Source organism: Porites lutea, chromosome 10 (genome assembly GCF_958299795.1).
Source record: "Porites lutea chromosome 10, jaPorLute2.1, whole genome shotgun sequence".
NCBI classification, from domain to species: Eukaryota; Metazoa; Cnidaria; class Anthozoa; order Scleractinia; family Poritidae; genus Porites; species Porites lutea.
This window is the reverse complement of record NC_133210.1, coordinates 27,248,787-27,260,784: the sequence shown is the minus strand read 5'-3', so window position 1 is coordinate 27,260,784 and position 11,998 is coordinate 27,248,787. Positions and strand designations below refer to the sequence as shown.

The 11,998-nt window shown below is 38.7% G+C and overlaps 2 protein-coding genes across 2 annotated transcripts; both read left to right on the top strand.

Annotated features, from left to right (window-relative positions):
* Positions 1-812: 812 nt before the first annotated feature.
* Positions 813-2,881, top strand: LOC140949729 (8-oxo-dGDP phosphatase NUDT18-like). Its single transcript, XM_073398868.1, has one exon. It carries the CDS (start codon positions 813-815, stop codon positions 1,797-1,799), a length of 987 nt encoding a protein of 328 aa, XP_073254969.1. The 3' UTR covers positions 1,800-2,881.
* Positions 2,882-4,178: 1,297 nt separating this feature from the next.
* On the top strand, positions 4,179-11,723 carry LOC140950719 (platelet-activating factor acetylhydrolase IB subunit alpha1-like). Its single transcript, XM_073399961.1, has 6 exons — positions 4,179-4,395; positions 7,031-7,119; positions 7,875-7,964; positions 8,214-8,330; positions 9,376-9,498; positions 10,429-11,723. The coding sequence occupies exons 2-6, from the start codon at positions 7,051-7,053 to the stop codon at positions 10,690-10,692; spliced, it is 663 nt and encodes a 220-aa protein (XP_073256062.1). The 5' UTR covers positions 4,179-4,395; positions 7,031-7,050; the 3' UTR covers positions 10,693-11,723.
* Positions 11,724-11,998: the final 275 nt, after the last annotated feature.

The window sequence follows — 11,998 nt, the reverse complement described above, 5'->3', positions numbered from 1 at the left end:
GGGGTCAAAAAAAGGCCACGCCCAGATTGGTCTCCTTAGGAATTTCCAACGAGCATCCCTGCCCCTTTCATAGGGGAGTCGTCCCCCGGGTTAGCACTCTGTCTCACAATGAAGTCCTGTTCCGTTGACCTGTGCCAGCAGTTTTAGTTCAGTCTGAGTTCTTCACTCAGGCACTTTGACTAAGCGCATATCAAGCTTGAGGTGACTGATCCTTATTAGTAGCTATTAACTGAGGAAAGCTACTCCTGGGAATTCTTGGAGGGGTGTGCCACTGGGTTCTCCAAATTCTGTGATAGATTGTGCTCGTAAAAGTTGCATCATCCAACTACCCTACTTCAGACCAAAAAATGTCCTTTTCCATGGCCACACCCATTTTAAATCTGTACCCTCTAGACCATGACTTTACATAGGCATTAAGCCTTACTTAGATTAAAACGCCAACAAAAAGGGTAACCTTTTTCAGACCAAAACGGTGTGTTGTCGTTGACTTGTTTCATCGGTACTATGAATCTATGAAGTTCTACTTTAATCTGGAAGGTGTGAGGTTCCAAATTAAACTTGCTCCGCATAGATTTTCGATTCTTTTAGTCAGCGGGGCAATTGCTGGCGATAAGTACGTCATATATGGTAATTGTAATGCTTCCAATGAGTCTCGACAATGAACTACTCGATACAAAATGCTCAATTAAAAAAAGCTTATCTGGTACAAGCTATCTGTTACGGAAATTCCGTGCATACATATTAATTAAACCTTTTAACGTATACATTAAAACACTCAATGTACCGCGTATTGCACTCTTGAGGAACGCAACATGGATAATTTGGTAACTGCCCTTGACAATGAAATTTTGGGAAAATGTGAGGTCTGTCTGTCTACTTCCACCTACACCGATGAAAAAGATGGAGCTCTCCTCCGCAAAGCGTTGCTTGGGCAAACTATCTGCTACATTGTATCCGCTGTTGTTGTACAAGAAGGTCGGGTTTTGATGATGAGAGAAGCCAAAAGGTCTTGTCGAGGAACATGGTATCTGCCAGCTGGCAGAGTTGAGAAAAATGAATCTCTTAAAGAGGGTGTCATAAGAGAAGTGCGAGAAGAAACTGGTCTCAACTTCCAGCCAATTTCGATCATTTGCATCGACTCTCAGGAGACATATTGGTTTCGCTTCACTTTTGTCGGAAATATCACAGGAGGAAAGCTTAAAAGCTTAGAGGAGCAGGACTCGGAGTCCATGGAAGCTGGCTGGTTTACACCAAATGACATTTTTTCCTCCCTTGTTCTCAGAGCGGGGGACGTTCGTCCTTTGATAGATGCCGGGATGAAATGGTACGAAACCAAGCAAGGAAACCCCATTTGTAGATCTCTGCCAGTTAAAAAACCCCACAAAAATATAATTTTCAGATTGGTGGTAGTTAAAACGCAGCCAAAAGATTGCAAGAAATCCTTGTTTTGTGTTCTGATGAATAACAAATTTGGGGATAAATCTAATCCCCATTTTCCGTACAGGATTGTCAATAAATTTGATAGCATGAATGTCACTTCTGCGGTTGAAGAGTTAATGAGAGACATTAACAGTGGAATTACATACAAAACACATGGCTACCTCAGTGTGGAACACACTGGAAAGCCTTCAGGAGATGTGGATGGGCTTTGTCTTACACTCCTTGTAGAAATATTCATACCATTGGAGGATGGCATTTTAAATGACAGTTATAGCTGGTTTGAGGTTAAAGGACAGGATCTCATAGATAACATTTGGGAGCTCATTGATAAAGGCTGTGTAGAGCTTGTACAATGCTAAAAGAAATGCACAAGGCAGTGACGATGGACCTAACATTCTTCCTTGCAATACAGCTGGCTGTCCTCGGATTGTGATGGGTGCCTCAACCCTGATATGACTTTTTGCAAATGATTGAAAGCATGTTTGCGATCAATGTTGAGAGACAAGTTTATTGGATGAAGAGAAAGAATGAAAGTGACTTCCCACTGGTTATTTTTTCTTTTTTCCCAGATATTCACATGCCATAATCCTTCCTTGCCTTACAATGATGTAATTAATTCTGTTTTGCCCTAGTCCAAGAGTCATGAATTGGTTAGGCACTAAAATGTTTACACCCAATTATTGATGGATTATGGATATATATCTCTGTCCCCTCCCCTCTGGTGCCTTTCTTCCTCCGCAAAATGATAATAACAATATTAAACAGACTGAGAGGCTTCCTTGAAAGTAGTGTCACTGAACAATTACTTATTCTTACAAATTCGTTGAGCAGCAGAAAAATAATAAACAATGATTATTGCGATGAGGTTAAGTATGGTTGAAGAATTAGGCAGTGAGTGAAAAAAGTTTTCTAACAAATAAAAAAATGGTGCTAATTTTCTTCCCTCACCTGGCCAATGGCTGAGTTATGGAGGAACAACATGAGGGAGGTGAGATTGAATGCCATCATATGAAGGAGCACTTTGCTGCCACTTCAGTTCATGTATCATCATACCTTACCCTCCCAGATAAAAAGTGGCGGAATTCAGATACATCATGACAGCAGGGTCTAAACACGTTATTAGCAATTAATGGATGGGTGTCCAACTACTGTATGTATTAATGATTGGGTGTCCAACTACTGTATGTATTAATGATTGGGTGTCCAACTACTGTATGTATTAATGATTAGGTGTCCAACTACTGTATGTATTAATGATTGGGTGTCCAACTACTGTATGTATTAATGATTAGGTGTCCAACTACTGTATGTATTAATGATTGGGTGTCCAACCACTGTATGTATTAATGATTGGGTGTCCAACTACTGTATGTATTAATGATTGGGTGTCCAACTACTGTATGTATTAATGATTGGGTGTCCAACAACTTTCAGTCTACAGTAGAAATAAAGTTGTTGTTGTTGTTGTTAATGAGTCCTGAGAACAATCTGAAGGAGTAGTGTAGGAGCTGCTCATAAGGTCTCTCCTGATTGGTTGCAGGAAACAATAACATGTCATTCTTCCAATTGACTCAGTATTTCAGGGGCGTAGCCAGGATTTTTCAAAGGGGGGATCACAGCAGGGACACCATCCGGGGATCGCCGACTATAGATAGTTTATACCGCTGCTCTCCCTCGTGTATCAGCGGGCTCAGTCGTATTATCGCGGCATGAAGGCCCATATTAACTAAAGACAAGAGCCGTTGACGAAAATACTTTTCAAAAAAACAAATTTTTAAAAAGTGGGCTTTTCAACAATGGCATCTTTTACGGCCAAGATATTATAATGGCGTTTTCGCCAGCTGAATATTGTAGGTTGTTTGCTGAAAAGAAGGCCTACCAAGGGGGGTCACGGTCACCCCAAGACCCCCTTAGCTACGCCCCTGTATATTTTGGGGTCGGGGAAACGCACCATTGGTGACTTCTCTTCCAAGTAGCTGCTACATGACCCATCTGAAGAATTATGCAGATTGAGCAGGGTATTATCCACTGAGGCTTCCGATAACTGCATGGCTCAGATCGTACGTACAAAGGCCAAATATAATTCATACTTTAAAACATGCTTACCTTGAGTGGTGTTTGATCTGGCAGGTGTGTCATCCATTGAGTTTTAATTTCTGTCATTGCTATGTTTTTTAGGCAGAAGGTTGGCTATTTCTTCTTGGCAAAATGTCTGAAACTTTCTGCCAATAATTTTCTCCAGCTCTGCTAAAACAACTGAGTCAACCCAACCTCATCCCCAGGACTTCTCAGTGGTCATCCCTTTTTCAGGTGATAGCTTGTATTATCGATGTCATTTTACAGGATATCACAAGCATCTTCCAAATTTGGTGAATGCTAGTTGGCTTTGTAGAATAAGACGGGCGATTTGAACCAAAGCTCATGGATGTTGGTACAGAATCTAAATAACCTAAAATAATAAAAGAAGGAAATATTACTTTATTTTAACCACCGTGGTCTGAAAAAAATTATGGAAAAAAAATTATGTGCCGAGCAGTCTTTTCCAACTTATCAGAAGGAAGTGGCTGTTTTTATATAAAGGCTTTTAGTAAAATTTCTTTTATCAAAGTTTGATCTATTTATATCAGCATTTTAATGCAGCAAAGAGATTATTTTTCGCGGTCCAATTTCATACCGGAAATGATTTAGACCGGAAGTATTGGACTCAGACGAGTCACGTGACCATCAGCTGTCCAGTATACAACTCATTTATTTCGAGAAAAACACACTTAGGTTAGATAAGCTACGGTGTTGAATTTTCTAGATTATTTTGAATATCCCTGCGGCTTAAATTACCTTAATGATTAGAATCTTCAACATATTTAAGTTACCGCAAGTTTAATTTTGGAGCAGTCTATTTCTACGGAGGGACCATCTACAGATCGCACAGTATGGAAAACCTCGCGTGAGTTTTTGGTAAGACACGTATCCAGTTAGATGAACTGTTTTCTTTTTTAAATTCTTTTTGCGACGCAAACAACTTAGAGTCTTCCAAGTGGCGTACCCGTTTTTAAATGATTGATTTTTTTGTAGAGGAACATGAACATCTGACAAGCATCTGCAAACCTCGGCTGAAAACACATCCATGGCGCCTTCAATAGATATTTTTCGCTCCTAAATTTTACAGAGGGCTGAATATTTAATACGCCTTTTTGTTTATGTTATTTCAGCTAATTGTTTAACTTCAAAATAGTCTGTTTTGCATACTAACAGATCTTCATAAATTACCCTTAAAAGTGTTTCTCGCTGGCTTCGAAGTTTTCATCAATATGAAAAGCTGCAAAATTTTTAAAGCCAATCTCACGACGTGGGTCAAGTTTTCAGTCTGTTACGTCTAAGTAAGTAGAAAAATGAAAAACTAGGATTTTTTCATTTTTGAAACTGTGGTATGGTGATTTGTTTTTGAAGTAAAAACAATGCATTTTAAAGATGATATTGCAGTAATGAACATTTCCAGGTGTATACCTGTTGTCGGTAAAATCCGTTATTCTCATCAGGTATATATTATTTTACACTTTATAGCTTTTTGCTGGAGTCCATTTCTTACCGTGGTAACCAGCAGGTGGAATTACTGCTTTTACTTGAGAACAGCTTTTAGCCTACAACATAATTCATTAAATACCTATCTGCTTTTAAATAAACTGGCCAAAATTAAAGGCCTTAACTGCCTTTCCCCCTCAATTTTAAGCTTTCTTTTATTTTCAGCTGTGAAAAATATTGGGTTTATTTATTTTAAAAACTACGTCTCTCAATATGCAAATTTTGGTGAGATTTCCCTGAGATGGCTTCCCTTGACTTGATAATTACACATGAATTTTGGATAAGTCATTCCTGAAAGACATTGCAATCAGGACAGATCTTAATTTTGACTTTTTTTGTTGTCAGATTGCTAAGCCAATAAACTGCAAAGCGACAAATTTTGTGCCATAAACCTATGAACACTTTCAGAGTGATGGATAATGTTATACCATTATTCATAACAGTCTGTCAAATTTATAGGCCACCTGCTCTGACCCGTTATCTTAATAGGAAGATGTTCATTAGATACCCTGCATTAGTTATTGTATTTATTTGAAGAAGGGAAACAGTAATCATTATTTGCCTTTTTCTGTAATGAAACTATCACTGTAATGCCTGCAATAATTTTTTTTTAAGAGCATCAGTTAATAGTCTTTCCTGTGAAGAGGGGGGGGGGGGGTGGGTGGGGGTTGGTAGGTTGCACTGGTTAGTAAATTAATGCCTAGAAGGGGATTACAGGAACCTCTATTCAGGGGACACCCTCAGGACCATGAGAAGTGTCCCCTGAATAGGCTGGGGTTTGTTAATTATTAACCAACAAAATAAAATATTTTTCTTTTATTCTGCCTCGGAATCTGCCGGGGTCATTATTTCATGCAGCTGGATATGTATAAAAAATTATGATTAACTTATCTCTGCAATATTGTGTGTTGAATTCCCACAAGTGCGGTACACCAATTTTAAGTGAGACAGACAGTTCATGTTTTGGAAGCTGTTGCCATTGTGACTTGTGACAGTTAAACTTATCAACAGTGATTTTTGTCGTCAGTCACTTTTTGAGTGCTAAGGTGTCCCCTGAATAGGGGTTGAACCCACAATGAGGGACAAAAGTGTTGAGACACTTCTTTAAAATGCACCCTTTTTGAACTGTGGACATACCTATCCCCTCCCCCTGTGTACCCTTACCCCCTCCCTCCAAAATCAATGTTGTATTAAGACCCTCAAGTCTTTCTTGAGGGTGATGGGGGGGGGGGGGGTGGATTTACGGTATTTAAAGAGAATGAAATAATAAATAGATGAAATTGTTGATAAAAGTAGCACCAATTTTAGACAAGTGTGTCAACTACTTTTGTCCCTTATTGAAGGTTTCACAACCCAGAAAAAGTGTCCCTTTTCCCTGAATAGCCTTGTTCCTTCAATAGAGGTAACAAGTACCGAATTTAGTGTCCCGTGAATGGAGGCTTCCCTTCAATAGAGTAAGTGGTCTCTCAAAGGAGAGGTTTCACTGTACCTATACCTTTTTCAGGCAAGAGCTGGATAAATAGATTTCACAAGTGAAGACATAACAAAGGAAAGGGAAATTATGCTATTTTGGATTTTTAAAGAGTCTTTAACTGTATCTCAAAGAGATACCCAACAGTTGAATGTAAGAAAGGTTTGTAGTCAAGAAAAGACTGACGAGGCTGCTTAGCCATTAACCAGAATCCTCGTTGTGGGAATTGATGAAGGAGATATATATATATATTTTTTTTTGTGTGTCGATGTAAACCTGACTGTTAATCATTCCTTAAATGATAGAGGGGGAGGGCAGGAGGTGTGAACCTGGGAGAATACAGGGCGGGGTGGGTACGGAAGGCAAGAGAGGAAAGGGTATGAGGTGATTGGACCCCTCCCCCCCCCCCATTCCCTGATAATAGTGGTGCATCATGAACAATTCCTTGTTGATAAGCACAAGGTATATAAGCACCTGTCATGGTTTTCTGACCAATGTTTAAGGAATAATGAAAGAAAATTTTCTGTCATTCTTCTGCAGAATTTGTGTACAGTCTAGACATGGCAAATCCTGCCACCATACCGACACCTGTAAAAGATGTCCAGGGTGATGGCCGATGGATGAGTATGGTGAGTATACCTGGGGGTGGGCTGTTCCACCCTGCAGTACCCCCTTCAATTTACCTTGGGGAGTCTGCTGCGGTGTTCCTGTGACTTTGTACCTGTTCTCCAAGGGATACTCCAGAGGTATAGTGACAGGCATGACTGGAAGATATCTTGGGGGTTTCAAAGTTTGCATTATGCTTTTTTTTGGTAGGAATATTTGGAAAGCATTATTGGGTGCCTTATTTAAGTATTAATTTTTGGGGTATTCAAAACAATCTGAAGATTGGTACTGTGTGAGTATACCAGCAATGTAGTTATGCCTAGTACAACCAAACATTGAACATTTAATGGGAATAAATGTTTTGACCAGGGACTTTTTGTCTTTTGCTGAAAGCCCTGGGGGCTTTTGTGTTTTTTTTTTGTTTTTGACCCATCACTTTGACTCCTGAGTACCACCCAGACCCTATTCGACACAAGGATCTATACTTACTGTACAGAATGGAAAAGGAGGTTTTTTTTTCCTCTGAGGCTAAAGAATGAAAGGGAAACGAAACTTCAAATTTCGTAAGTTGGAAAGGAAACTTACAAATTTCATAAGAGGGCCATACTGCAGAATCAGGTCAATCACAGCAATGCATACTAACTGAGAGATATAATAAGATATTACATTACAATAAATCAAAAAATTATTTTATGATTTAAGAATAGTTAAGCATCACAATTGTTAAAATTTGTAGTAATGGTTAACTCATTAATGTTTTTCGCCTCCTATTAAATAGCATGAAAGATTTTTGCATGAGGGCAAGGCTTACCCTTGTGATGTTTTATTTATTGGCGACTCACTTATACGGAATATGTTTGAAACTGAGGTAAGGGATCGCTTGGCCATTATTTTTTAATGGAAATAAATATTAAAATTGAACACTAACATTTTCTTTTTCAATTATACATTATAAATTTAAGTGAGACACTCGATCTGCACAATCTGATTGGTTCTCCGAATATCCTAGGCATGTCTATCACTATGAAATAAATTCAAATTACTTAAATAATTTATTGATGTAAAATTGGTAAACAAGGACCTCTATCGTAATTTTTGATGGTGTTACTCTTTTCAGGTATGGGACAGCAATTTTGCACCATTAAATTCCTTGAATTTTGGAATTGGAGGTGATTGTACTGAACACATACTCTGGAGAATAGAACATGGTGAACTAGATGAGGTCAAACCCAAGGTGAGAATATAATTTGCCTTGTTTTTTTCTTATTTCATTTGTAATAATTATAGTAGCACAAATTAATTATTAATTTGTGCTACTATACTCCAGTCCCGGGGGGGGGGGGGTACTCCCATACATTACCTATACAGGTATGTGCCGCCCAAAGGGGTCGTGCCTTTGAAGCTCCTGATTTAGAACGGGGTATCCATTTCAAAGGCGTTTTTTAGAACGGGGTATAACATTTCGAATCCACGAAAGCTCCACTTTTGTAAGCAGACGTTTGAAATTATTCAAGGACAGATTGCTTTTAAACATACGGTTCAATGCGTTAACAAGCAAACCGTTGTATGCTTGTTGCACCTTAGAACGGAGTATAAAAAATTGGCCCATTTCTAGAACGGGGTATCAGTTTTAGGGCGAATTCTAGAACGGGGTATAAAAAATTGGCCCATTTCTAGAACGGGGTATCAATTTTAGGGGAAATTTTTTCCAGAACTGGGTGCCAATTTGGAGTCCCGGGTGGCACATACCCACCCAAAAAATACCCAAGTGCCCCCCCCCCCCCCCCCGGGACTCCAGTAGAGAGTAAAATGTGACATTCAATCAGTGGCTTGGAAGTGGATTTAGGACATAAGTTTCAATCAGGTTATGGATATTTTTTGAAATATTATTATTATTATTATTATTATTAATTATTTTAAAAGTTGTGTGTTCTTATTAGGTAAGGTTGCTGACTGCTCGTCATTTTTCCAGCTGTGTGTTAAGAGTGTGTTCACTTTTTCAGGCATTAAGGATTGAAAGCGTGTAAAATTTCTAACTAAGGGCCTTTTTTCATGGAGGTGGAGGACCGCAGACAGGTGAGGTAACATGTGGCTGGTCACCCCACCTATCATGTAAACATGATCAAATTAAAATGAGAGATTATAAGGAGAGGGGAGTTACCCTACCTAAGCAGGTTACCTCACCTACCTGGGGTTCCCTACCTCCATGTAAACAGGCCCTAAAAAAAATTATGTGAAATACGTATTGAAAGTTTATTTCTATCATCTTTCAATTTAAGGTTGTGGTGTTATTGGCTGGAACAAATAATCACCACAGTTCTGCTGACCAACTTGTAGAGGGAATTGAGGCAATTGTTTGGAGTATCTCAAGCAAGTTACCCGCCGCTAAGATCATTGTCTTGGTGAGATAAATGTACAGGGATACCATCTTCATTAACTGTAAATTCACAGTCACCATAACCTTATTGACTATCCTAACTCAAACCACTTTACTTCTTAACCTAAAGTTCAGTTAATAAGCCTTGTTTACAGTCAACAATGTGGAAAACATAGATTCTCAGATCTAAAACTTTATGCAATCAAAAAACCTAGCATAATTGATTCAGGAGATCTCTAGGGTGTGGCATATTTATATACCCACAATTTTTTAGGTATGAATCACTTTCCAGATATTTTGAAAGGAATGAATTGATTTGAATAAGGTAAAAAATATATTTGTTAGTCATGCCCCCCATATTAAGCTAATACCTCACCACTGTCATGAATAACCTGGCATTAACTTAACATTTCCGTGAAGAAATATCATTTGTCTGACTATCATAATCAAACAGAACAAGTCAAAGCATTACTTAATGAATGTTGTGGTATTTTCATTATGGTGTGTGAGTAGCTCTGGCTTTTAGTGCTAACACGTAGGGTTTAAATGACTTCAATAGATGAAACAGAGAAAATTTAATTTTCTCTGTTTCATAGATTTAATTCATGTTGTTATATAGACACGAGTGTTTTACTGGAAAATATACCACTTGTAAAATTCATAAAAACTACATCCGTGACCTGCTTGTTTTTTTTTTCCATAATTTCACACGTGAGTTTATCGATGATGTAATTTTGGTCATTTCCATCTATTATTTTATTGATGTCTTTTTGTCTATATAATGAAAAGAACATTACACGGCGGCTTGAAGAAATGAATTTTATTTTCTCGTGGCAAAAACAATATTTTACTCACTCGCTGCGCTCGTTCGTAAAATACTGTTTTGCCACTTGAAAATAAAATTCATATCTTTGCGCTACCGTGTAATATCCTCTATTTTTTTTTTTGTTCATAGGGTCTCTTACCCCGAGGTAGGCAGCCCAATCGTCTTCGTGAAAAACACTTTCAAGTAAACCATGCCATCAAGGAAGTTGTCGAATCCATCCCTAACTCACTATATCTTGATGCTGACCCAGGTTTTGTGAGAAGTGATGGTTCAATCAGCCATGAGGAAATGTTCGATTATCTGCATTTGACAAGAAAGGGATACAAGAAATTCTGTAAACGTATCTATGAGGTGGTTCTTAAGTTTGTCAAGTACCCTGGTGTTAACTCTTAACTTCAGTCATTTTCAAAAGTGATACATTTCAGCTTTTCTTGTGTAGTAACATTTTGTAATTACTAATGTAATATCCTGATGATACTCAGGGAATTCCTTAGGGAACACACAAGACACCTCTAGGGGGTTCCTGGGGAACAACAAGAAGAAATGCAAATTCTCAAGAATTCCAGGGAACTCATGAAAAAACAGTCAAGAGATTTTTATGGAACTTCTAGGATCACTATCCTGTTGACAAGAAAATATTGGGAAATCCTTAGGTCAACCTGAGGACAGTTTCCATGGTGTTCTGAGGGCCCCTGGGGGATATATTAAGCCACTTAGAGTATGCCCGAGATCTAGAAGCTAGACGTCTTATATAATTACCATCATTGGATCCTGTGGCGTATTTTTTGTGCTCTTTATCCTGGCCTAGTTAATCTTCAAGGGCTTCGCCATGAAAGCACCTTGGGATTCCCCTGAAATGCTTCTGTATTCCTCTCATATCCCAGTGGCGGATCCAGGGAAGGGGCCCGGGGGAGCCCATTTTCTGATCTTTTCATCTGTTGACTGATAAAACAAATAAGAAACACAAACCGAAAACATATTTTAAGGTCATACAAAAATCGCTCTATCACTTGAATGCTTTCAATTACGCACGTAGACCTAAAGGTCTAGTATTAATTACAGCTAGCCAATGAATTGTTGGCTCGTTTGAATAAGCGCACTTGCAACAGTCATTCAATGTGACATAAATTATTGTCTTGGATATTTTAAAAGCCATTCATATCGTACGTAATACGACAGAAATGTGCTTAAAATGGGTATTCAAGATATATATGAAAATATATTAGTGTTATTGTTGCAAATAGCACAGAAATGTCATAAAGCTACTCACTAGTTTCAGTTTTAACTGTATATTTTTAATGAAAATTATCTATAGTGGAGCCTATGTTAAGCAAACTAACTACTTAAAATATTTGAGGTCTTTGAGGAGAAAAGTGTGGGACTTACTGACGTCCTTGTTCACTAAATAAAGCGTGCCCACTGTATGCTGGTTTTTACTGTTTTACTCGCGGATGCGTGGTGAAACTCGTCGTGTTCGAGCCTTTATCATACTGCAGTGTTGTTTCCTTAGACAAGGAACGTTGCTTAATGCTGTTTATCATTGATTGCCGTGGTGAAGTTAGCCCAAGGGGGGAGGGGAAGGGGAACTTTGCGCGCGCGAGGAGGTTCCCTTTTACCCCCTCCCCGGGCGCCCCTTGCGCTGTCGTGCTTAGCCTGCGTAAGATGGCGGTTTTGGTTGGGCGCACAAACTAATTAATAG

Coding starts and splice junctions, on each gene's coding strand:
- LOC140949729 (XM_073398868.1), top strand. CDS start 813: ATGGATAATTTGGTAACTGCCCTTGACAATGAAATTTTGGGAAAATGT.
- LOC140950719 (XM_073399961.1), top strand. CDS start 7,051: ATGGCAAATCCTGCCACCATACCGACACCTGTAAAAGATGTCCAGGGT. Junction 7,120..7,874: donor ATGGCCGATGGATGAGTATG/GTGAGTATACCT, acceptor CCTATTAAATAG/CATGAAAGATTTTTGCATGA. Junction 8,331..9,375: donor TAGATGAGGTCAAACCCAAG/GTGAGAATATAA, acceptor TTTCAATTTAAG/GTTGTGGTGTTATTGGCTGG.